The sequence below is a fragment of the Gopherus evgoodei genome, chromosome 2 (genome assembly GCF_007399415.2).
Source record: "Gopherus evgoodei ecotype Sinaloan lineage chromosome 2, rGopEvg1_v1.p, whole genome shotgun sequence".
Lineage (NCBI taxonomy): Eukaryota > Metazoa > Chordata > Testudines > Testudinidae > Gopherus > Gopherus evgoodei.
The window spans coordinates 29,683,087-29,710,635 of NC_044323.1; the positions used below are offsets into that span (position 1 = coordinate 29,683,087).

The 27,549-nt window shown below is 41.8% G+C and overlaps 1 protein-coding gene across 2 annotated transcripts in view; it reads right to left on the reverse strand.

The window, feature by feature from the left end:
- Positions 1-259: 259 nt before the first annotated feature.
- The window catches only part of ZEB1 (zinc finger E-box binding homeobox 1), a 250,650-nt gene continuing 223,360 nt past the window's right edge, over positions 260-27,549 (reverse strand). For both annotated transcript variants that reach the window (XM_030550216.1, XM_030550217.1), the window contains exons 6-9: positions 12,360-12,465; positions 8,859-10,669; positions 7,094-7,274; positions 260-2,723 (exon numbers count right to left, since the gene is read on the reverse strand). In XM_030550216.1, the coding sequence (XP_030406076.1) occupies positions 2,191-2,723; positions 7,094-7,274; positions 8,859-10,669; positions 12,360-12,465 (2,631 nt within the window). In that variant the 3' untranslated portion in view covers positions 260-2,190. The remainder of the gene's footprint in view (positions 2,724-7,093; positions 7,275-8,858; positions 10,670-12,359; positions 12,466-27,549) is intronic.

Sequence of the window (27,549 nt, forward strand, 5' to 3'; positions counted from 1 at the left end):
CAATGCAGATCCAAAAGCAACAAAAATCCAAGAAAACATGTGGTTTGGTTCTGAAACTAGAACCTTTGGTGTATTGATCTTTATAGAAGCCAGTGAACCACCAAAACAGCTATCCCCATACCTTGCTCTTACTCATTTGTTACCTAAACACAGCTCAAGTGGAGTATCTGTAGCCAAGTTAAGAGTGAAGTCTGCATGACATCTCATAAAAATAATTCGAAACATAATCATCTTATATTACTGGAATAACGACAGTAAGTCAGGCTTGTTGACGCATTTTATTGTGAGATGGGGAGCCTGGTAAAAAACTAGAAAATGACCATGATGTAACAAGGAACTTAAAAATGAAGATTCAGATTTGTAACTTACATACATGAATACAGGAACAAATTGGCACAAAAATGTTAAACATTGTTCCCAACACTGTTTATAAGATTATTCTAATTTGGCTTCCTAAGGAAATGAGAGTTTTATGGTTAGGCTAATCTCTTAATAAAACTGCAGAGCATCATGCTATTAGTCACACAGTGAATTTCAAAATGTAAGAGCTTTATATTAAAAACTGGGTAAAGGTAAAATGAATTGATTGCAACTGTAAAATTAATACATTCCCATTTTAATTCTTCTGTTCTACAGTCCAAGGCAAGTATAAATGTTAACATAACACTGTTAAATCAAATCTCAATGCAAGAGAACCAATTGCATCTCTACTTTAAATCTTATCAACTTTCCAAATTTTCATACTAAAATATATTATTGTATTAATACAAACTACAGTATTATACACTACACTGTGTAATAAATAAAGAAATATAAAAATAAGACACATAAATATAAAAGTTTTCTAAAACTAAAAAGGTACATATGTCAGTAAGAAGGGTATTAATACTGCCAGGTTTGAAGACATACAGTACAAAATGTTGCACAGATCTATAAACTAAAAGAAATAAAATAATACTGATAGGTAAAAATCAGCTAACATTGTTAATAAATGGGGTCCATAATAACTAACATTTGGAAACACTTATGAGCCAGATAACAAGTCATGTATGTGTCTGAAATTAAAGTAAACCAATAAAGCAGATTAGAAATTTTCCCTTGTAATTATTGTAGAGAATTCTGCAAATTAGATACCAACCAAACATAATACTGAAGAATTAAATAATGAAATGTACCAGTGTTCGTTCTTCTTGGATGGTTGAGTGTTCCCCCACCCCCACCATGATTTAGTTTAGAAGTTTGATACAAATTAACAAATGCTAGTTATTGTAGGCCACATTAGATAAAGGCTGGTCAGAGCCTTTAAAATACTGATAAATGGCACTTACAGCACACAGGTCTTGCATAAGGCCAAAGGAGATACAAAGCTTCATATCATATCCTTCATATTGTTACTACATACTCAAAACACAATTACAAACACTGATTTTTGACAACTTTGCTGTCCTTACCAGTATTAACAGTTAGTCCCTGCAATCAGAACTCAACAACAATCTTTTCAACTACATTTTTAACCACATGAGTAAGAAACTTCAGTTCGTCTATCAGCTGCTTTCTTAAGGCTAACAATACACTTTAAATGATAATATGTTCTACTACAACATCTAATGTTATAATTGCTACCTTCTAGGTTGAATTTACAAAGGTAGGCTAGCACTGTTTGGAACTGCATTATACTTTTCTGCGAAAGGGAATTCTGTAGTGCAGAAGTTCTCACATTTTCTAAACATAATAAAATACTGAAGCGGATTTAGCAAATTTTTCCGGATTAAAAAAAAAAATCATATAAATCTCTCCCAATTGTACAGCTTAAAATTAATCAACATAAGAATGAAAATTAATACTGATAAAACAAATGATGCCAGATGCTTGTCTAACAAATCAGGTTTCCTACAACCTGTTAAATCTTTGCTTCCAGAGTCACTGTATTTTTCTAATCTGCTTCATGTTACAAACTTGTTCCTAACTTTGAAAACTGCATGAAAAATTACTAGGTTTGAGGTTCAGGCACACCTGGATTTTTTTTTCTCGTTTTCTTATTTTACTATAATTTTTTTATTTTATTTTTTTACACAGTAGTGAAGAGAAATCACAGTATGCAGACTACTGTGTTTCTATGTTAAGCATATATAGTATAGAACAAACTTCATTACCAATTAGTTGTTTTCCTTATAGAAAAAAAAATACTAGTTAAGCTTTGTTTGTTTTTTCTGACACCCGCTCATCATTCTGTATAGCTTCTTGTTCTACATTGCTCACTTGATTTACAGCTTCTTCATTCTTCATGTTACCTTCAATTTTCCTTTCTTCCTCCTTTACTTCTTGTAGTTTTCCACATTCTTTTTCTTCCTGAAGTTCTTCCATCTCTTTGTCCTCCTCTTCCTCTTCCTCTTTTTCACTGTCTTCCTCTTCTTCCCTCGTTAAACTTTCTCTCTCATCTGAGTCGATCTGTGATGGAGATGCTCTGGCACCAGCATGCTCATTATTTAGGACTTCTTGTCCTGTCTCTTCCTGTTCTGTGCTATCACGCTCTTCTGCTTCTCTTTTACAATAGGAGTAGCGATGATTCATGTGCTGAGAATAAGACCCAGAGTGTGAAAAACGCTTTCCACATTTGTCACATTGATAGGGCTTTTCTCCAGAATGCAGTCGCATGTGTTCAATCAAATGGTGTTTGTGTTTAAATGCCTTTTTACAGATTCCACACTCATGAGGTCTTTTACCTAAAAATAATAAGCAAATATTTGTAACTTTAGTTTCAACACTTTAATTGTTATTACTGGTTTCCATATCATCTATGATTGGTGGAGACTATTTGTTGAAAAGCAGCGGTTTCATATTTGGATTTTGGTACAACTGTTGGAAGATTTATTTAAGAAGGTGTTCTTTTCTTAGGGTCATTAAGGTTGGGATTTTCAAAAGGAGCCTAAAAACATAACATAAGATCGGCCATACTGGGTCAGACCAATGGTCCATCTAGCCCAGTATCCTGTCTTCCAACAGTGGCCAATGCCAGGTACTTCAGAAGGAATGAACAGAACAGGTAATCCTCAAGTGATTCATCCCATCTTCCACTCCCAGCTTTTGGCTAACAGAGGCTAGGGACACTCTGAGCATGGTGTTGCATCCCTGACCATCCTGGCTAAAAGCCGCTGATGGACCTCCATGAACTTATCTTGCTCTTTTTTGAACCCTGTTATAATTTTGGCCTTCATAACATCCTCTGATAACGAGTTCCATAGGTTGACTGGGTGTTGTGTGAAGAAGTACTTCCTTTTGTTTGTTTTAAACTTGAAGCCTTTTAATTTCATTGGGTGACCCCAAGTTCTTGTGTTATGTGAAGGAGTAAATAACACTTCCTTATTCACTTTCTTCACACCAGTCAAGATTTTATAGACCTCTATCATATCCCCTCTTTGTTGTTTCTTTTCCAAGGTGAAAAGGCCAATTTTTTTTTTAATCTCTCCTCATATAGAAGCTATTCCATATCCCTAATGATTTCTGTTGTCCTTCTCTGCACCTTTTCCAATTCTAATATCTTTTTTTGAGGGAAATCAGATCTGCATGCAGTATTCAAGATGTGGGCATACCATGATTTATACAGTGGCATTATGTATTTTCTGTCTTATTATCTATCCCTTTCCTAATGTTTCCCAACATTGTTGATTTTTTTGAACTAACCACGCTGCGCTGAACATCTCTTACTTGGTAACAGTGGTAACAGTGAATTTAGACCCCATCATTTATGTATAGTTGGGATTACGTTTTCCAATATGCATTACTTTGCATTTATCAACACTGAATTTCATCTGCCATTTTGTTGTCCAGTCACCCAATTTTGTGAGATTCCTTTGTAACGCTTGCAGTCTGCTTTGGAATTAACTGGACTTAACCCATTTCCCATTGAATTTCAGCCTAAATTTTAGGCTGAAAGTAGGATTTAACAAATCAAAGTAATAATAAATGTCAATAAACCCATCCAAAGTTCTGAATGAATATGACATATATCACAAGGTCAGAGGCTTGTGTACAAAGATTTATTTTCTGCCCTCAATGAATCAGTCTTCCTTTTGTGATGAAACTATCAGGAGACTGTATGTCCTGCCCATGGTAGGAAGAGAATGGAGACAGGTCTGTAGAGATCAACTCTAGGCCAGCTGTATAGCTAACTCAACGGAACTACACTGCTACCTTGATATAACGCCACCCGATATAGCACAAATTTGTATATAACGTGGTAAAGTAGTGCTCCAGCGGGGAAGGGCTGCACACTCCGGTGGACCAAAGCAAGTTCAATACAACACGTTTTCACCTATAACGTGGTAAGATTTTTTGGCTCCCAAGGACAGTGTTATATCGAGGTAGAGGTGTATAAAGGTCCACATTGATAACTAAAACCGTACTCCAAAAAAGATGATAAACGACATTAGAAAACTGCAACACTTATCAACCCTATTTTTCCATTCTAACAAAGGGCAGACTCAGCACCATTGTCCATGGCATGCTCAGGCCCCAATCTGGCAAAGCAATTAAGCATGTGCTTAACTTTAAGTACACATTTGAGTCTCACTGACTTAATCACGTTTAAATCCACTTAATTCCTTTGTTGAACTGTGTGAATTGAATTTCTACATAGCTGAATAATTTGAGAACAAGAATGGCTGTCTTGAAGAAACATCTTCACCCCTCAAAAACAGATTTGATGGGAAAAGGCAAAAAACAGAACAAGAGAAAAAAAAGAAAAGAAAAAAGTCTAAACAAAACTGATCAAGATCATGCCTGGTAAACAAGAACAGTGTAAGATCAGAAATCAATGAACCAAAACTGGTGGGTCTGAAATTAGGCCTATTGGTGGACAAAATAATGAGAGGAAGGACTATTCTGCTCATCAGTCCCTTTTGGGGTCCTTAAAATAAAGGAGACTGAGAGAAAGCAAAGGAGTAAGCCTCACCATGATGGCTGCCACACGCACCGTCTCCTGGGACCCTGGGATCCAGTGTAAAATCATTGTGTCTTGGTTGTCCTGATCCCAAGAGATGTCCTGACCATAAAAGGGCTCCACCTCCACTCACTGGCTCTGGTGAATCCCAAACACAACCTGGTATGTGAGACTTTGTCACCTCTTTCCCCCGTGTTTCCTTTTCCTTCTCCACTTTATTTCTTCTCCTTTCCCTTTTGCATTCTGTCTAATAAGAATCGGGTTCAATGAGCCAAGAATGTATATTTTACAACACTGCTGTAAGCCTCTGAGCAAAAAGAGGCAGCTAAAAGCAATGCCCCCGAAACAGCTCAATACTGATACGAGTTTGCCAGATCTCAGAGTGGCTGATAAGAACATGTGCTGTGCCTGTGTTTTTCCAGCAGTGAGGATGCAAGTGAAAGCCAATACCAGAGACAGAAGTTGTGTTTTCTTTCTTCCCCTCTTTTCTCTCTCTCTCTCTGTCTTGTTTTGTCTTCTAGTAAATGGAATTGGACTTCAATAACAAAAACAGTAACAACCACTCCAGCCATTCCAACTAACTTCTCTCTTCCAAAAAGGACAGTTATCATCATCTTTGATACCATCTAAGAGACTGTCAAGTTACTCCCCGCCCGCCTCTTTTTAAAGACTGTCCCCAGCCAAAGGGAATGGGAACAAGGCATGTGGTTAAAATGAACGCCTGACTTATTTCTTTACATTTCAAATGCTTTAACTGTTTTTCTTCTTTTTCTGCATCTTTAATAAAAGATTAAAATGATTTGCAAAGGTGTCTGCCATGGGACTAAGCAGGCTGAGGTCTCTGTACTCCAACACTTCTTTAAAACTGTTTAATATTGCAGTTTCAGAGTCATGTTAACACTTTTGACTCTTTGGGCTTATATATTCCATCTAAATTAATACAACAGAATCCAGTAATGTTAGTTTGGTTTCAGTATTCAAAACTCACAATTAAATAGAGTAGAAATTAGGCAAAGCAAGTTTGTATAGGCCTAGCCTTGATATGAAAGATGCAGACAAATGGCAGTTTTCTGATCACAGTACACAGAAGAGCAATGACTTCAGTGTCTAGTACCGCCAAACAAGCACTTTTCCTGAGCTCTGTATTTAATTAAAAAGTAAAATAGAAAACTAGTTGTTCTAAAAAAGGAGAAACTAACACACTAAACTTCTAGCAAAGCAAAGCTGGGAAAAATATATATTTTGTTGAGAAACACACTCTGAGAAATTGAACTGAATGGGAAAGACTGAAAAGAAAATTAACAGAATTAGTAGACAATACAGCATTAAGAACTAAACCTAATAGAGATTTTAAAAAAGAGTAATGCAGATCAACAGAGATCTAGTCAATAAAAAAAGAAAAAGGCATGAGGGCAGGGGACTGGACTCGATGACCTCTCGAGGTCCCTTCCAGTCCTAGAGTCTATAGAGTCTATGAAGACACAAATATAAAAACATATCTTTAATACACAAGATAGCAAAGACTAAAGTAAAAGAATGCAATAAATGACCAAAACAGCCAGAACTGGAGTTGAAAGGAGGAATGCAGAGAAATAAAAATGAAAAAACTTAAGACTGCAACACTATTCTTTTTGTGAAAGATTCAAAGCTCATTGAAGACTCCCACTGATTTCCAAATGATTTGAGATTAGACTCTTAGATTGTAAAATGCCTGGGGGCAAGGACATTGTCTTTTAGTTGGATGTAAAGCGTCCCACACGTATAAGGTGCTTTGTAAGTAAATAACAAATAATAATAATGAAGGAAGCAGTATGAGCTGGAAGGTGGGAAATGAGTCCCTGATTAGAGGGGCTGTCAGATCATCATGATCATGACCCAGCTGGAGAAAAGATACCTGATCATTTAACATTTTTGCATTAGTCCCTAAAAAAAAACAAAATAACCCCAACATCCTGGAATTGCAACAAAAATCGAACAAACATAAAAAATGTAGGTTTACTGAAAAAGGTGTGCACTGAGCCATGATGATGAAAAAAGTTATTTTCTCACCCACCCTTCAACCATGGACATATTACATGTTCTTTTTGAAGCATGGAATCCAGTCAGAATTAAAATAAGGAAACTATTTTAGAAACTATATTTACTACTACATACCTGTGTGTTCATACTTATGTCTCAATAGTGAACTGCTCTTCTGGAATATTTTGTCACATAAATCACAAGCATACATCCCATTTTCTGTCTTTCTCATCTTCTTTTTGGGTGGTGTTGAATCAGAATCATTTTGATCTTCCACATTTGAGACTCCTTCTGAGCTAGTATCTTGCCTTTCATCCTAAGAAAATTACAAAAAAATATTAAACCTAGTACAAATTCCATGGATACAGTAGATGAGATTATAAATCATATCCTGGAATTTTAGTTGTAATTTCACTTAATTTCAATAAACTGACCAACAACGTTGTTTAATTCTAACATTTACATAACCAAGAAAATACTTTCTTGTGGCACTAACATTCCTGATCTATTATAACTAGAAGGCCTGGAAAACCAATACTTAACAGAGTTGCAATGTTTGAGTTTCAAGATTTGGCTTCATGCCAAGCTTCAGAGGAACACTGACACACCAAGTAATAGCTGGATAAAGGAGGGAAATGAGATTATAGAATGAAAAGGTACATAAAAGGACATTGGGAATGTGGAAGACCAAGGATGTTTCTAACAGTTTTTTATATCAAGGTACACCATCTGCATCTAAATGTTTCACCATTTTTATGAAAATTAAAATTATGCTAACATTAGAGTTCAATTCTGTAAAACTGGCTACTTTCCTTCCCATAATTCTGTTACAAAAGTAACCTAAAGTAACTAGCCAGGGAATGCTAATATTCCATGAACAAAAACTGTACCTATAATACCAGAATACTGTAATTGTAATTGTGATTCATCTAGTAAATTCACTCTCAAGAAGCATAAAAGCATATTTTAATGATATCAGCAAGTCACAAAAACCACAAAAACTGTATTAGATTTTTGGCATCAGTTTTCAAATCCAAATAAAATATGTATTAGCCACCTCAGTAAGCATGAGTGTAATATATAACGAACACACACATACCTTGTGTCAGTCCAAACCCAGGCTGACCAGTTTCCAACTGTACAGGGAAGAGTTTACATTAACTTCCATCACCCACTTACAAGGAGTCAGCCAAGAAAAGATCTTATTCCTTGCATGTATCTTTTTTTTATTCTTCTCCATTCCTACCTTAATAATGTGTACAACTACCAGTGGGGTCGACTCTGATCACACAGACATATATTGAGGTAGAAACAGAGCAGAGTACATAAAAAACACATGCAAGGGACAAGCACTTGCCCCATTTTCAATGAAAGTTTCATTTTCATTTTGTTTAAAGTTCCATTATGGTACAGGAAGAGTTCAGTTACCCACTAGATCAAGACAGTACTGGAGGGGAGCTGACAGGAAGGGCAAAATAGGAGGATAAAGATGTCCCATGCATCCTTTTTTGGGGGGGGGGGAGGGGATAGGGAGCCAGCAAAGAATATGAGCCTGGTTACATTGTTTTTTAACCAGGGGTTTGGGAATTCACAAGTAGTTAATATATTTATTATTTGGATTGAAAACTGGTCCTGAAAGTCTGATACAACTATTAGTTTCTGTGTGTTGCCCTACTGTGTACCAGCTTGGCTTCAAAGGAATAAATGTTACCATTATTTCCATCACCCACTTATTAGGATGCAACCAAAATAAATATCAACAATTTAAATACTGTTGTAACCAATTCTGGCTTTTTTTCTTTTCTCATTGAAGTGTTTCTTAGTTTGGTAAAAATAATGACCTGAATTATGCCACACCTCTACATATAGTACGTACAAGAATACACACAGGCTTAGGTACCTGATTTCCGTTAGGTTGGGTCTGTTTTGGTGGTGTTTCTTGAACTGCAGGGCTAACTGTAGTTGAATATGTATAAGCCACCCGTGGAATCAGAATGGTTTGCTTATTGGCAGCTAGAGCTCTTAAGCATGGAACACTGTTCTGGTCAGCAATGGCAACAATTGTAGGTAACTGGGCAGTGACTGTAGGTATAGCAATATTTATGGGGTTGGCACTTGGTGGGATTACATTTACAACAGGATCAGAGTCTGTAATACTGCTGTCCTTTTGTGGTTCTTTTTTTGCACAAGTCAAGTTCAAAGGTTCTTCTTGGACAGAATAAACACTGTTCTGGTAAACACTAGTTATGGTAGATCTTTCCAATATTTCTCCATGTTGCTTTGGTAGTGAAAGGTCAAGAGGTTCTATTTGTGGCTCTTCTGGTACACCCTCTGTTGTGTACACATAACCCTGTGAATTTCTGGATGAAGAGAGGTTTAGTGGTGATGGGGATGGTGTATTACTTCGTGAACCATTCAGGGTCAATCCCACTGATAAAGTCTGAGACTTAATTATCTTGAGGGAGTTTTGTGACTCACTTGTGTTGTCATGGGTTTCACTTGGATTTGTAGGTCCTGCTTGATTATCATTATCTGTAGGATTACTTAGTTTGCCCTGTTCAGGAGAAGATGGTCCAGAAGACTGTACAGAAATTTGTCCAGCTTGCATTTTTTCAAACCACTTTTTAACCACATCCAGTGGTAGGTTTACTGAATCAGCAATTTTTGAGAGCTCTTCTGCACTTGGTTGTGCATTTAATGCATAATATGCTTTTAGAAGAGATAAAAGATTTTTTAAAGGTGGCTGACCAGGAGATAAGTTGCTCTCCCCTGTTTCTGACAGAACAGGGGATTCAGACTTCTCAGCTTCTGTTTCACTGAGCTGAGGCAGCTGAGTGGGATTTTTTGGGTCATAGTGCTTTAATTCTTGAAGTGCATTAAGATCTCCTGGACAGTCATCACAAAGAAGGCAAGTGCTATCATTGGTCTCTCCTTCAAAGTTCTTATCTTTCTCAGACTTCACTGTAAGATCTTCTGGTAATTTTTCACTTTTGCAACTGTTTGTGGGAACAGAATTTTCTTTTTTCAGATTTTGTGGAACAACCTGAAGTTGACTAGGTTGCTCCAAACTATAATTGATGATAATTTTGGTTGTCCCATCTTGATCAACCAAAGGAAGACTGATAGCTGAAATGAGGGAATGACCAGCTTGTTGTATGGATGCAGTGTTGATTGTTTCTTGTTCTTTGGATGCAAGATTAGTATGACTGTTTTCCAATACTTGCCTTATTACATTACCATCTACTGCCACTTTAAGTACATTTTGAATGTCACTTAAGTTGATGCTTATGGGAGATACCAGACCTACTGTTGGTAGAACAACAGCTTGTACCACACCCTGAGGAGAACTGGTTGCCTGTAATGGGCTACCACCACTAAAAACCCCATTTTGCAAAGGAGTTGAACAGTTGATTCCTGAAGCAACAACTATGGGCTTGAATTCATAATCCACAGGTTCAGTTTTAATTTGGTTAATGGGAAGTTGTTCTTGTAAGGGCTTGTTTTCTATCTTTTGCCGTATCTGTGGTCTCGCTTGGATACCTGGTGATGAGGAAAGGGAAGGGGAGGAGCACTGAGATGTCTTGAGCCCTGACCGTGCTCGACCATTCACAGGCATCAAACCAATACATTTCTTGCTGCTTATGTGTGAGCTATATGAACCAGAATGGGAAAAACGCTTCTTGCAGTTTGGGCATTCATATGGCTTCTCTCCTAAACAAAGATAAATGAGAGTCGATTAGGTTACAGTGCATATCTCCATCATTCTAAAGTAATAGGAAAACAATATCTCTCCTCTCATATGGTCCCAGACATGACTTTGACAACAAACACTTTATACTCAATTAAACTATATAGATTATTATGCCACCTTTGTGCCTGATCAGGCATCCCTTCCATGAATTTCAATGCAAATTGTGTGTGCACGAGAAATAAAAGATCAGGCCCCATATGGCCATGATAAATTCTAGCATTTCCCAAACCTTGGTGTAAGTGTCTAAACCCAGCATATGAATTGGCTTTATGCTTTATTCATGACATTCCACCCAAATAATAACTCTCTTTCCATAGTAGCTAATATAATGTACTTTAGAAAGTGATAAAGCAGGAGACTAAAACAACGACAAATCCAAAGAAAATAAGTGGCATAAACAAAATAAATGATGATGTAAGATCTTATAATTTTTTTTATTGGAGTAAGCACACATACACAAACACTATCTAGCCACCTATCTACCCATAACTGTAATCAGCCAAATAGACACAAAGAAAAGGGACACAGGGCACACACAGAAGACATGCATGTGGTCTGATATCAGAGATGAACATCAGTTGTACAGCTTCCTTACAAACTAGCCAGCATGGTGGTCAAGCCCAGTGGTAGCAGTGACTTCTTAACATAGCTCTGCTGCTGAGGAAGAGAATAGCTGGTAGTTCTGCCTCTTTTCAGGGAGAGAAGAGTGCCAGCACAGGCTCTTCCACCAACAGAGTCAGCATTGAAAGTGAGGAGATGAGACACAGGTGTTATTAGTTGGGAGAAGAAACAAAAGTGAGGCACAGAACATGCACTCGGATGGGAAAAAGCAGAGCTTTCTTAAATGCTGCTTCTTTGATTCAGATGGCAAAGCAGTAGAAAAGGTTAATGTGAAACCTTCATTTCTACTTCCTTTCTGTCTGTCTTCAATCGGTAAAGAAGAGGGGGAGGGGAGAAACAGAGGATTTTTTTTAATGACCAAAATTAAGCTTTGGAATTTCATACAGAATGAAACACTGACTGCTGAGATGACAATCTACAAAAATCTTGGGTACGATCGCATTCTTTGTTCGGGGCAGTATTTTATTGCTATTACCCTTGTATGGTAGTATACACATAAGGTGGGTAACTGTCATATTTATTATTAATACTGTAAATTATTTGTTTCCAGTAGTGGCCACAACATGCTAGGTGTTCTACAAACACACAGAAAGAGGATATAATTGAAAAAGGTAAACAAGCAGAGGATAGAGGAAAGGTGTACAACAAAGAACAAGGGAAAGAGGTACAACATCCAAGTAAAGAGGTCATGGCAAAGGCTGTCCACTTTTTAAAATTAAAAATTGTATACATACACATAACATGAACAAAACATCCTCAAATTCCTTCTGACTATCTTTGCTTTTACACATGCCAGAACTCGAACACTACAGCTGAAGTTTTGCTTAACTGCCTCCGCTTAAAGCCACTTTTACAAAGCCTCTTGAGTTGCACTGGGAGCACCTTGGGCACAGCTGAGTACTTGGGCCAGAATTTACAGTATCTCCAAGAACAAAATATAAACATTATATTTTAAACTTATGGTTAAAAAATTGCTTTCATGCCAAAGTCATACAGTGTACACGGTATATCAAGACTTGGAATATTTACCACTGTGGATTCGTAGATGCTCCTTTAGGTGATGTTTGTATTTGAAAGCTTTTCCACATTCAGTGCACTTGAATTTTCGATTACCACTTGACTGAGTCACATGTCTCTGTAAGAGAAAACCTGAAATTCATTCAGAGTACAAAGGAGTTCAAATGTAATGAAAAAACAGCATAAGGAAAATTTCTAATTTCAGCACAGAAGTAATTCAAAACTGAATACAGTCAATCATTATTTTGAGGGATTGAGGGTTGTATGAGTTACTTATAAAAAAAGAAAACTCAGTGGTCAGGTTAGAAAACTGAGCCATATAAATAATTGGTGTAAATATGGTACAGTTAAAAACAGACCTTGCTCTCTATCCTAATTTTATGTAAGGGGAATATGGCCAGGTTAAGTGCCTAAGAAATTTAGTAAGATATTCCCTTTTCTGTTTGTAAAAATCATCCACTGGATATGGAATACAAGAAAGAAACATTAAAGTATCTAGAGACAGTTTAAAATTTAATCAGTTGACTTGATTTTTCCATTTACATGCTTCCAGTTCTTACTATTGGCCTTAGATTCTTTATGTAATGGCACCACAGGATTGCTGAAGAGAAGATGGTTCAGGAACAACAAAGGCACTCTCAGTCACAGTTTATTCTCAAAAGAAATGCAAAAAATTTACATTAAAATATGCAACATAATAAATGGATTCCTCAAACACCTAATATTTGTTAACAATTGTGATGAAGTCACTTAGCTATCTTTTTGTTATGTCTTGTCTTGTGAGAACATTTATTATGAATTTGAAGTATTTTAACCATTGAAGCCTTATTTACATTACAATTCTTTTAAAGTAGCATAGGCCAAGAACGATAAGTTTAATTAAATACACTTTTATTTTAGTATAAATAGTTTATATGTACAAATGTATATATTTAAAAACCGACCAAGTATATTCTTTTTGAAAGTATAGTCAGAGGTATTTAATTCTCAATACAGAGGTGAGAGAGAAAGGAACATTTACTGCTAGAGCAAACTGAGTTAGTTTAGTATACAAAAATATATTTGCAACAAACAATTTTAAATAAAGCTGTCTATGAAAAATGAGACCACTGATGCTCTACCACAGGGGTGGGGGAACTTTTTGGCCTGAGGGCCACACCCGGGTATGGAAATTGCATGATGGGCCATGAATGTTCACAAAATTGGGGTTGGGGTAAAGGAGGGGGTGAGGTCTCTAGCTGGGGGTGCGGTCTCTGGAGTGGGGCCAGAAATGAGGAGTTCAGGGTGTGGGAGGGGGCTCCGGGCTGGGATGCAGGGGCCGGGGGAGCGTGTGGGCTCTGGGGATGAGGGATTTGGGGTATAGGAGGGTGCTCCCGGCTGGGACCAAGTGGTTAGAAAGGCGGGAGGGGGATCAGAGCTGGGGAGGGGGTTGGGGCACAGGGGATGAGGGCTCTGGCTGGGGGTGTGAGCTCTGGGGTGGGGCCAGAAAAAAGGAGTTCACGGTGTCGGATGAGTCTCTGGGGTGGGACAGGGGGTTGGGGTGCAGGAGAGGGACCACGGCTGGGACAGGTGGTTGAGGCACAGGAGGCAGTCAGGGGTGCAGGCTCCGGGTGGCACTTTAAGCAGCTCCTGGAAGCAGCGGCATGTCCCCCCTCTGGCCCCAATGCAGAGGTGTGGCCAGGTGGCTCTGCGCGTTGCCCTGTCCACAGGCACTGCCCCTGCAGCTCCTATTAGCCGCAGTTCTTGGCCAATGTTAGCTGCAGGGGCGGCTCTTGGGGCAGGGGCAGCATGCAGAGCCCCCTTGCTGTCCCTAAACATAGGAGCTGGAGCAGGGGGGACATGCTGCTGCTTCTAGGAGCCTCGGCACACACGTGCGGAGCGGCCTGGCTGGGGGCGCGGGAGCAGGGCAAGCCCCGGATCCCGCTCCTCAGTGGGAGCTGAAGGGCTGGATGTGGCCCGCAGACTGTAGTTTGCCCACTCCTGCTCTACCACCATTTGGATGCAGCTGTATGTTTTGCTAGCAACTGTACAAGATATTCTATCTGAGGCTTCACAATACTATTTTACACTTTTTTGTTTCTCTACCCTTGATTCTTTGCAAATACTGGCAGACGACACTTTAGCTTTAAAGAAGGATGTGGAAACACCGGCAAGAGTTCAAAGGAGAGCCACAAAAATGATCTAGAGGCTGGAAAACAAGCCTCACAATGTGAAGCTGAAGGTGCTCAATTTCCTCAGCTTATTGAAGAGAAATATGAGAGGTGATTTGATTACTGCGTACAGTTACTTACAAACGGTAAAGGATAGTGGTGGGCTTTTCAATTATGTTGATAAAGGGACATCAAAAACCAATGGCTGAAAATGAAAGTTGGATAAATTCAATTTTGAGATAAGATGCAATTTCCTAGCAGCGAGGTAAACATTGGAACTGTTTACCTGGGGAGGTACTGAACTCAGCACTGCTTGGAATCTTTAAATTAAGATTAGGTATTTTCTCCAGCCTGTGTGTGTAATAGGGGTCTTGGGATCAGGCTGGATGGCTGTGGTAGTCCCATGCAGCCTTGGAAACTGTGAATCTATGAATCCTCTTCTTCAAAGCCTTCCTTTATGGGCCTTTGAGAGAGTGTGATTGCCTGCATTGCACTCAGCAGGCTTATAGCATTTGTAGTTCTGTATCATGATAATGGCTATAACATATTTTAATCCCATGCTTCAAGGCTTTAGCTGGTCATCTGTGGCCTCAGTCCCATTAAGAGTAGCAGCTGTTTTGAAAAAGGGAAGTTCTTTGTGGAATCCTCTGTAGAAGAAGAAATGGTTACTTACTGTAACTGTGGTTCTTTGAGATGTGATGCAGACGTGAATTCCAAGTAAAGGTGTGTGCCCGCCCCATGTGTCAGAGCCAGAGCCTCTTGCTTAGCAGTACCTGTAGAGGGGTAGTGCTCCCGCCTCATGCCTGTAGCCCCTCCCCTGGCTATAAGAGGGGCCAGAGGCTGGGCCATGGAATACACATCTCAAAGAACCATACTAAGTAACTGTTTCTTCTTCTTCAAATAGATGCAAATGTGTATTCCAAGTAAATGACTAGCAAGCAGTACCCCCATTTGGAGGCAAGGCTTGAAATCTACCTAAGGATTGCAAGACCATTCTTTTGGCATTAGTGTCCGCTCTGGAAGAAGCAGTGATTGTGTAATGGTCAAATGGTGCTCTCATCAAATGAGCCCATATCTGCCGAGGAGGTGTGGCCAACACTATCTCATAAGCAGTCTTGATGCAATTTGTTATCAATTCAGAAATAGTCTTGGCAGAGACCACTTGTCCCTTCATGTAGTCTGCATACAATAAGAACAGGCAAGGCAAAGCAAAGCATGAAACTGTTCAGTTCTGCTTAGAGAGAAGGCTAGACAGTGTCTAATGGCTAATGGAGGAGTCCTTTCAGAAATCTTATCACAATGGTATTGGAGAAAACAGATTTCCCTTGGGTAGGTGGATGAAATGCCAAAATTGCTTCCACATGCACTCTCAGAGAATTGAGTGCTAGGCCCGAGTCCCGATGGTGTAACAGGTACTCCAAGATGTCCTGGATGGGTCCTACGGGCCAAGGACTGCATGGAAAATCTCGTCCATGTTGCCAAGTAGGCTGTTCTAGTGAAAGCGTTCCTCCTGTTAAGTAGGACCTCTGAAACAGCCTTTGAGCAATGTCCTTCCTCCTCATTCAGCCATGCAGTGAGGTGCAAGGGGTCACTGGATGCAGGGTGTGGCTGTGGTCCTCGGTAAGGAGGTAGGGGAAGAGAGGAAGAGGTATAGGAGGCTGAACTGACAGAGTGAGGAGATCTGAGAACCAATGCTGCGTCAGTCATGCTAGGGCAATCAGGATGAGCCTGGCTCAATCTGCTTTGAGTTTGGTGATGATGTGGGGAAGAACCGGGATAGGAGGGAATGCATACAGTAGAGTTGACTTCCAGCTGCAGGGGAAAGAGTCAGAGAGGGAGCCTGGGCTGAGTTCCTCTTTTCCCATGTTGCAAAGAGGTAGAATGTAGGGGTGCCCCACGTTGCAAACGCCATCTGAAGGACCTCTGACTTTAGGGACCACTTGTGGCTTGGGGAGAAAATAATTCGCAAGACAATTCTGGACCCCTGGTAAGTAGACAGCTATCAGGGTGATGTCCTCTTTGATACAGAACTGCCACAGACTGACTGCCTCCAGGCAGAGTGCTCCGGAGTGAGTTCCCCCTTGTGTCTTCACACAGGACATCACAGTGTTATGGCTCATGAGTGTGTGAACCACCGAATGTCTATTCGGTCCTGGAAGGCATGTGTAGGATGTGGTATGTAGAATGTATATTTTTGGTGCTGGGACATGGGAAAAAATGCCTACTTGTCTGATAAGGAAAGAAAACAGCCAAGTAAAAAGCTGAGCCAGCAATGTGATTAGGTGAAAAGCTGAGCCAGCAATCCAATAAGGTAAACAACTGAGTTAGCAAACCAATCTTAGTGCTAGGCAGGAAAAGTGTTGACTACGTGGAGACTGAGGATGGGCCTGATCCCACCCTTGGATTTTGGTATCAGGAAATACTAGAAGTAAAACCCAGCACTGCAGTGTTCTCACAGAACCTCCTCCATCCCTCCCAACACTATCAGAGAGCTGACCTGTTCAAAGAGCAGTATCTCGTGAGAAGGGGGGCAGGGGAGAAAGGGGTTTGGAGAGGAATTGGATGGTGTACCCCATCTGAAAGTGTCTAGGATCCAGCTGTTGGACATTATTGAGATCCAGGCACTACCCCTAAAGGAACAGGGGGATGATGACGAAGGAAGAACTGGAACAAAAGTTCTGGCCTAACAAGTCAAAATGGGTGTTCAGCAGGTGCTGAAGGAAGATGCACAGAGTGACCAGGCCCCGAGCTTGAGTGCTTCCTCTTGAGTGCTTCCCATTTTCCTGGGGTAGTCTCGCTGTCTTTGGGGGAAGGGCTGCACAAAGGGGTGCTGCAGCCCATATCATTGCTGCTCCTGCGCACCATAATGGTGTCTCTGTGTGTATGTTGTATACACCCCCGGACACCTTAAGGTGTCCCTCAAATCCTTGAAGAAATTCATCAGTCTTATCTGAAAACAAGGGTTGGCCATTGAACGGCAAGTCCTCAGTTGCTTGCTGGACAGCCAGTATAACCCCAGAGATCTGAAACCAGGAAGCTCTCCTCACATTAACTGTGGAGGCCATAGCCCTGGCTGAAGTGTCCTCCACCTCAAGTGCAGATTGCAATAAAGTTTTTACCATCAAACTGCCCTCAGTGACAAACATAAAATTCATCCCAGGAGGCCTTGGACAAACTGTTCCTCAAACTTGGCCAAAACCAACTAATTGAGGAAGTCATATCTGGCCAGCAGGGCTTGTTGGTTTGCAATACTCATCTGAAGTGACTATGAGGTGTATATCTTCCTGCCTAAAAGATCTAGGTGCTTCAAGTCTCTGTCTTTGGGGAGGACTTGAATCTGCCCTGCCAGATGCTGTCTTTCACTGCTGTGACTACCAGGAGTTTGGGGCCAGATAGGAATAAAATCCCTTGTATCCATGTACTGGAACAAAATAGTGCTTCTCCAAGCACTTGGCTGCCAGTAATACTCCAAAGAGTGCTCAGCTTGAGAAGAACCTCATTAATCACAAGGGCCACTCTCCCAGGGACAGAAGGTTGGAGAATGTTGGAGAGTTATGAATATTCTCCCAGAGAAACTCCACCTGAATACCCAGGGATGAGGCCACCCAACATAACAGGTCCTAGTATACAGTAGAACCTCAAAGATATGAACATCAGAGTTATGGACTGACCAGTCAATCAGACATCATGTGAAACCAAAAGTAATTAATAAGGAAGCAGCAGACACACAAAAAGAAAAAAAAAAGCAAATATTGTACAGTGCCTGTATTGCATCTTGAAAGGTAAGTGGCTGCCTGTTCCCACGCACGGGGTAGCCACTTACAGCAAGATGCTGGGGCTGCCAGCCCAAGGCAGCCGGAGCCAACAGAGCAGGAGCAGGGCTGGGGTCTGTGCAACTTTCACACACATACGCCCCCCACCCCCTGCTGGGAGTGGGACATGCTGTTTTTACCTCCCCCTCCCTGGATGGGAGGGGACACATATTTTTACCCCTTCTCCTGGGAGGGGGACATGATGTTTACACACACACACACACACACACACACACACACACACACACACACACACACACACACACACACACACACACACCCCTCTGCTGGGAAGGGGACAAGCTTGCAAACTCATGCTGGTGCTGAGTAGGGAGCTCAGCTCCTGCTGAAACCTGGCCTGGAGTGTCAGCTGCTGGTTCTGGAGCCTCAGCTGCGGGATTTGGAGCCTGAACTGCACTTTGTTCAGATTTATGAACATTTCATAGTTATGGACAATCTCCATTCCTGAGGTGTCTGTAACTCTGAGTTTCTACTGTACTTTGAAGTCCTCTAGGATAGAAGGGGATGACAAATCATGCAACATCATATTGTGTGGGGGAGAGGCTGAAGCTGAGGCTGTTGGTTGGATTACGGGCAAGTCCTGCTACTAGGGCAGCATCTCCAGAAGAGGAAACTCTGGTGGTTCCATGGGATGTGGAGCAGACAAAGTGCTTCTCAGTTTATGCTACTTGAAAATTTACCATCAGTTGTACTAGAGTTCGTTCTGGATTTAACTAAAGCCCAGGAAGGAAATGTTCCTAAGTTTGCGTTTGCTAGGGACAATGACACTGTACCTAGGTTGCATCCAGTTACTGTCATAACTAAATCCCAAGGACCAGTGATTCTGGTGCTTCTATTTTGCCTGTTGCTAGTGTGTTGTTGAGTAAGATATGGCAACTCTGTTTAAGCAGGTTGATATCATGGCCAGGGCACAAGAAGAGCATGAACGTGATTTAACCATTTTACCCATTGATGGTGTGGAAACTAGTAACAAGAAGGGCTGCAGAGGGGGAGAGAATCATGGAATATCAGAGTTGGAAGGGACCACAGGAGGTCATCTAGTCCAATCTCCTGCTCAAAGCAGGACCAATCCCCAGACAGATTTTTGCTCCAGATCCCTAAATGGCCCACTCAAAGATTGAACTCACAACCCTGGGTTTAGTGGGCCAATGCTCAAAACACTGAGCTATCCATTCCCCCTCTCTCTTTAACTGTGGAGTCTAGAGTTTGCATAAAGGGGATTTGCGTGAAAATTCTCTTAATGTGCCAAAGGTGATTCTGGATTTAAGTGAAACCCAGTAAGAGTCTGTTGTTGCTCAGGAAAACGTTCCTTTACAGCAAGCCCTAGGTGAAGAGGATAAGGGCAGAATTTCTGTGAAAAAATGAATTGTTGCTTAAATAAGCTCCTAATGAGAAGAATCCCCACGGTAGTTTTTGCAAGTAGGGGTGTGGAAGTGATTTGATTGAGGTAGTTTCAGTTCCTAAAGGCCAGACTCTTTCAAATATGTATGGATCCATTGGCTTTGCTTTAGAAAGACCCAGTGTGGATAGCTTTGAGAAGGTTTTAGATGGAATGAAAATTGGTAGGGATTTTGAACAGCCCTATAAGCTTGACCAGCTTGTTGGGGAGACAATGTTGTTGGGACAGGAATGTTGATTCTGTAAGTTCAGAGAGAAGATTGGGTAGCTGGATCTACAGAGCAGCACAGCTGTGCAATTGATCTCTTGGGAATACAGGGGATGGCAGGCAAAATCTCATGTAGACACTTGAGATATGTCTTGTAGTCTCTTTGTGGACTCAACATGTGATTCCATGTGGAAGCAGAGATTGGTAATGGAAGGACAAAAGGAACTTAAGTCTAACATGCAAATGAAAATGGATGGTATCTCTTTAAGACAGAGTCCAGCCTTCAAATTGGTAAAGGTTAAGAATCTGAAAACTAGTAAACAGGCTAGGCCTGGTCTACACTACGCGTTTAAACAGATTTTAGCAGCGTTAAACTGATTTAACGCCGCACCCATCCACACTACAAGGCCCTTTATATCGCTATAAAGGGCTCTTTAAATCGGTTTCTGTACTCCTCCAGATGAGAGAAGTAGCGCTAAAATGGGTATTACCATATCGGATTAGGGTTAGTGTGGCCGGTATTGGCCTCTGGGCAGTATCCCACAGTGCACCACTGTGACGGCTCTGGACAGTAATCTGAACTTGGATGCACTGGCCAGGTATACAGGAAAAGCCCCACGAACTTTTGAATTTCATTTCCTGTTTGCCCAGCGTGGAGCTCTGATCAACACAGGTGACCACGCAGAGCTCATCAGCACAGGTAGCAATGCAGTCTCCTGAGAATTGAAAGAGAGCTCCAGCATGGACCGCATGGGAGGTACTGGATCTGATCGCTATATGGGGAGAGGATTCAGTGCTAACAGAACTCCGTTCCAAAAGACGAAATGAAAAAATATTTGAAAAAGTTTCCAAGGCTATGATGGAAAAAGGCCACACCAGGGACTCAGTGCAGTGCAGAGTGAAAGGTAAGGAGCTCAGACAAGCCTACCAGAAAACGAAAGCAGCAAATGGAAGGTCCGGGCCAGGACTGAAAACATGCTGCTTCTACACTGAGCTGCATGCAATTTTAGGGGGCTGCGCCACCACTATCCCACTCCTGTCCTTGGATTCCGGGGTGGGGGTTGTAATCTCAACCATGGCTGAGGATTCTGCGGAGGGGGAAGATGAGGAGGAAGCGGAGGACGACCTTGCAGAGAGCTCACAGCACTCCGTTAGCCCCAACAGCCAGAAGCTTTTTGTGACCCAGACGGAATTACCCTCCCAGCCTTCCGAAGCCACTAGCCCAGACAGTGAAGCCATGGAAGCGACTTCTGGTGAGTGTAGCTTTGTAAATATAAAATATGGTTTAAAAGCAAGCGTTTTTTAATGATTGATTTGCCATGAGGGCTTGGGATGCATTCATGGCCAGTAAAGTTACTGGAAAAGTTTGTTAACATGTCTGGGGATGGAGTGGAAATCCTCCAGGGACATCTCCATGAAGCGCTCCTGGAGGTACTCCAAAAGCCTTTGTAGAAGGTTTCTGGGCAAGGCAGCCTTGTTCCATCCACCACGGTAGGACACTTCATGCATGTAGCAAGTAATCAGATATCATTGCATGACAAAGCATAGCTGCTTATGGTCCCGGTGATTGCTGGTATTCAAGAAACATCCGTTCTTTATCTCGCTCTGTTATCCTCAGCAGAGTGATATCGTTCATGGTAACCTGGTTGAAATTCAGGAATTTAATTAAGGGGACAGAGATGGCCATTTTCCTACTGGGCTGTTGCTTAAAAGAAATCCTTCCTTGCACGTAGCCAAGCGGGGGGAGGGGAGGAAGGATAGAGCTGAGCTTTTTTGCATTTGGCTAGCAGGAATTGTCCCAGCTACCAACCACACGGTGGGGGGGGGGACAGGGGGGTGATTAGCAGTGATCTTCCATGATACCAGCCATGCGGTGGGGGGAGGGGTAAAGCAATCATCCTAGAGAATTGGATGGGGGCGGGGTTTGACTTCTGCTGCTGCATGTTAACAGGAAAGAAGCATCAGAGGGCACTGTGTATATGAAGGCTGGAGAAGCCAAAAGACAATGGCTTACTATGGCCGCATGCAAGCTGAATTCTGATGCCCGGATCTGCGTCTGTGAGATCTGTAACACCAGAGCTGCAGGCACTCAATATTAAGATGCAAAATGCGACCTTGTAGTGAAATCACATGTGCTATGTAAGGTGAATAGTGTTGTTCACTGTGAAAGAGTATAACCATTGTTCTGTAAAATGTATCTTTTTAAATACTTCTCTTCCTTTTTTCCGTCCCTCATGCAGCTGCAAATTTTTCAAGCCTCCCTACTCCATCCCGAAGGCTATAAGGCGGAGGAAAAAGAAGACGCGAGACAAAATGTTCTTGGAAATCATGGAAGTAACCCGCAATGAAAGAGCTCATCTGAATAAGTGGAAGGACGTGGTAGCAAAGTACAGGAAAGATGCCAGTGAACGTGAGGACAGGAGGGACGAACGTGAGGACAGGAGGGACACTTGAGATGAGAGGTGGCAGCAGGAAGATCAGAGGTGTAGGCAGGAAGATCAGCAGTGGCGAGATGCAATGCTGGAGCTGCTGCGTGATCAAACTGATATCCTCCGATGTCTGGTGGAGCTTTAGGAAGAGCAGCGGTGTCACACAGTGCCGCTGCAGCCCCTGTGTATCCACCCTCACCACTCACCATGTTCCATATCTTCCTCACCCAGACGTGTAAGAATGCATGGGGGAAGGCTTCGTGCACCCGCCCACTCCACCCCCGTGGACAGTCCAACCAAAAGGCTGTAATTACATTGAAATGTGTTTAATGGCCTTTTCCTTCCCTCCTATCCTCCTCCCAAATCACACCCGGGATACCTTGTCAGTTCTTTGCCTCTTTTTATAATGACTTTTTAATAATGAATACATGATTTTTAAATGATAGTGACTTTATTTTCTTAAGCAAGCTGTAATCGAATGGGGAGGGTGGATTGCTTACAGGGAAGGAGTCAATAAGGGGGGGGGGGTTCATGAAGGGGAAACAAACACAACAGTTACACCGTACCCTGGCCCGTGATGAAACTCGTTTTCAAAGCTTCTCTGATGTGCACCGCTTCGTGGTGTGCTCTTCTAATCGCCTTGGTGTCTGGCTGCGCGTAATCAGTGGCCAGGTGATTTGCCTCAGCCTCCCACCCCGCCATAAAGGTCTCCCCCTTACTCTCACAGAGATTGTGGAGCATACAGCAAGCAGCAATAACAAAGGGGACATTGGTTTGGCTGAGGTCTGAGCGAGTGAGTAATGTGCGCCAGCGCTCCTTTAAACGGCCAAATGCACATTCTACCACCATCCTGCACTTGCTCAGCCTGTAGTTGAACAGCTCCTGACCACTGTCCAGGCTGCCTGTGTATGGCTTCATGAGCCATGGCATCAAGGGGTAGGCTGGGTCCCCCAGGATAACTACAGGCATTTCAACATCTCCAACTGTTATTTTCTGGTCTGGGAAGTAATTCCCTTGCTGCAGCAGTTTAAACAGAGCAGTGCTTCTGAAGATGCGAGTGTCATGAACCCTTCCTGGCCATCCCACGTGGATGTTGGTGAAACGTCCTTTGTGATCCACCAGTGCTTGCAGCACCATTGAAAAGTACCCCTTGTGGTTTACGTACTGGGTGCCCTGGTGCTCCGGTGCCAAGATAGGAATATGGGTTCCGTCTATCACCACAGTTAGGGAATCCCATTGCAGCAAAGCCATCCACTATGACCTGCACGTTACCCAGAGTCACAACCTTTCGTAGCAGCAGCTTAATGATTGCTTTGGCTACTTGCATCACAGCAGCCCCCACAGTAGATTTTCCCACTTCAAATTGATTCCCGACTGACCGGTAGCTGTCTGGCGTTGCAAGCTTCCAGAGGGCTATTGCCACTCGCTTTTCCACTGTGAGGGCTGCTCTCATCTTGGTATGATGGCGTTTCAGGGCAGGGGAAAGCAAGTCACAAAGTTCCATGAAAGTGCCCTTATGCATGCGAAAGTTTCACAGCCACTGCGAATCGTGCCACACCTGCAAAACTATGCGGTCCCACCAGTCTGTGCTTGTTTCCCAGGCCCAAAATCGGCATTCAATGGCTAGAACCTGCCCCATTACCAGCAGGATCTCCAAAGCGCAGGGGCCTACGGTTTGAGATAATTCTATGTCCATGTCTTCATCACTCTCGTCGCTGCTCTGCCATAGCCGCCGCCTCCTCCTCGCCTGGCGTTGCAGGTCCCGGTTCAGCATAGACTACACGAGAATGCGCGAGGTGTTTACAACGTCCATGATTGCGGTATTGATCTGAGCAGGGTCCATGCTTGTTGTGCCATGGCGTTTGCACAGTTCACCCAGGAAAAAAGGTGCGAAATGGTTGTCTGCTGCTTTCATGAAGGGAGGGGTGAGGCTGTACCCAGAACCACCCGCGACAATGATTTTTGCCCCATCAGGCACTGGGTTCTCAACCCAGAATTCCAAGGGGCGGGGGAGACTGCGGGAACTATGGGATAGCTACGGGATAGCTACCCACAGTGCAACAGTCCAGAAATCGACGCTAGCCTCGAACCATGGACGCACACCATCGAATTAATGTGGTTAGTGTGGCCACGTGCACTCGACTTTATACAATCTGTTTTACAAAACGGGTTTATGTAAAATCGGAATAATCCCGTAGTGTAGACGTACCCCTAGTGTCTGTGTTGATGCAAATTACCTGACTGACTGGGGGGGAGAAATACTTGCTGGTAGTTGTTAGCAAAGAGGACACACCCAGACAGCCAATGGATCCCGTTACACAAGAGAACTCAGATTTTGACCCTACAGGACAGAAAGGAAGGAAAAAACTTTATCATACTAATGGAAGCCACAGGCTAATCCTAAAATGCCAAAACTCCAATGGTATTGAACAGAAGGCATGGCATGACAAAAATGCTTTTAAATGTACACTTGCAATGGATTTGATGTTAATATTAGTGCCAATATTAATTTTTGTGACGTGTTGCTGATACCAAAAACTGTAAAAATGTACAATGTGCCTAATCTTTTGGGAAAACCCTTGAACATGTTAAGAGGGATATATAAGAACACACTTCATGTTAAAAGACCTTGTGATACTGATATTTCACAGTTAGTACCTGTAACTAGCCTTGAAACTGCACACAGGAGAAAAGACATTGCAGACCTAATGTGCCCAATGAGAAGGTATCAGAGGGTAGCCGTGTTAGTCTGGATCTGTAAAAGCAGCAAAGAATCCTGTGGCACCTTATAGACTAACAGACGTTTTGGAGCATGAGCTTTCGTGGGTGAATACATCTGAGGAAGTGGGTATTCACCCACGAAAGCCAATGAGAAGGGAAACTGAGGCATGCTACCATATTGTTTTCATGGCTAAATGCCAAGATTCCTACACTATGAAGAACATTAATACCTACATTGATTTTATATTAATTGGATTCCAAACATTTGCCAGCGCTTGTATGGATGAATTAGCTATTTTCATTAGCTTACGGCAAAATCACATAAGAATACAGGAATTATGCTGCAAGAGCAGATCCAATCCACTATTGGTCTAACCAAATTTTACCTTGGGTTTGTAAAGAAATTCAATAATATTGTTACTTCCATAATAATTCTTACAAAGAAACATTATGTTTTAGTCAAACATTATTTCGATAAACCATTTCTGCTATACACTGATGCTTCTAAGATTGGGTTAGAAGCTGTGGTAATACAGAACCAAGAATGGGAAGTTCCAATGATGTATTCAGCAGTGTCTGGAACACCCCTTCCTGCATCAATTTTGCGTTGGGGCTGTGATGTTATTAAAATATGACCATGTAGATCATTGTTGCAATTGCTGTTATATAATTGCAACAAATCTTGTACAAAATGTGGCATGTGAGACGTCTATGGAAAGATTATGATTTGTTGATTATGATTCTGCTATTTGTATGCATGTATCATTTTTGTATTTGAAGTTATGAGTATTGGTTCTGAACTTGGATTTAAAATGTTTGCTCCTGGGGTAACGCCCACAAGGTATTTAGTCTGCAAATCTTGAAGGGACTATTCAAATTAAGTGGCTCATCAAGAAACACTTTACTGGCAATGGACCATGGGAGATGCCCATCTACACTGAATGGACTGTCCTGCTAATGGTTCCATCTGAAGTACATGTAATGGCTTCCTGCTATGACTAAGTAAAATTGGGCATGGACAGGTGATTTGCCATGTGATTCCAAACTCCCATCTTTTAAAGAACCTGTAATTTTCCACTAGCCGTGCTGAGGGCTTTGTTTGAAACAATGGGTTCCCTTCCACATGGCAGAAACTGTAAAAGGTCCTAGAACACCTTAATTTTGCCTCTTTCCTGCTGGACTATCGACTTATACTAATGGGAGCGTTCAAACCAAGGGATTGAGGTCCTTCCAATGATTTGGAAGCAACCAGAGATTTTTCAAGCCAACAGTTTATTCCACCACTGCTACAAGCCTGAACCAAGAACTTTGCATTTATTGTATGTATTTGATCCCTTTAACCAATTTTAACTCCCACCTTTCTTTTTATGAATAAACCTTTAGATTTTACATACTAAATGTTTGGCAACAGTGTGATTTTGGGTAAGATCTGAGTTATATATTGACCTGGGTGTGTGGCTGGTTCTTTGGGATCAGAAGAACCTTTTATTTTATGAGACTCCTTGTAAAGAACCACTCATCTTTAAATCCAGTGATTCTGGGGGTGATATAAGGACTGGAATGCCTAAGGAAACTGCTTTTGTAACTTCTTGTTAGCCAGTGTGGCGAGACAGAAGTTTACCTTTGTTGCTGGTTTGGTACATCTGATGGAGGAATAACCAGCAGTTTGGGGTATGTCTACTCTATTTCTCAGTAGTCTGTCCTGAATTTGGGTGTTCTCAGTCGTGACCCACTGAAGCATAATTACAGCCTCAACTGGAGTACTGTCTCCAATTCTGGGCACCACATTTCAGGAAAGATGTGGACAAATTGGAGAAAGTCCGGAGAAGAATAACAAAAAATGATTAAAGGTCTAGAAAACATGACCCAGGAAGGATGATTGAAAAATATGGGTATGTTTAGTCTGGAAAAGAGAATCCTGAGAGGGGACATGTTTTTCAAGTACATAAAAGGTTGTTACAAAGAGGAGGGAGAAAAATTGTTCTTCTTAACCTCTGAGAGTAGGACAAGAAGCAATGGGTTTAAATTGCAGCAAGGGAGGTTTAGGTTGGACATTAGGAAACTTTCTGTCTGCGTGGTTAAGCACTGGATAAATTGCCTAGGGAGGTTGTGGAATCTCCATCACTGGAGATTTTTAAGAGCAGGTTAGACAAACACCTGTCAGAGATGGTCTAGATAATACTTAGTCCTGCTATGAGTGCAGGGGACTGGACTAGATGACCTCTCAATGTCCCTTCCAGTCCTGATTCTACAATGTGTCCTAAAATAGCTAAGGGAATATTGTACTGAAATTCGAGAGCCTCTTCCACATACTCTAAGGCCTCGTCCAGACTAGGGGAGGAAAATCGATCTTAGATACGCAACTTCAGCTACGTGAATAACGTAGCTGAAGTCGAATATCTAAGATCGAATTACTCACCCATCCAGACGGCGCGGGATCAATGTCGGCGGCTCTCCGTGTCG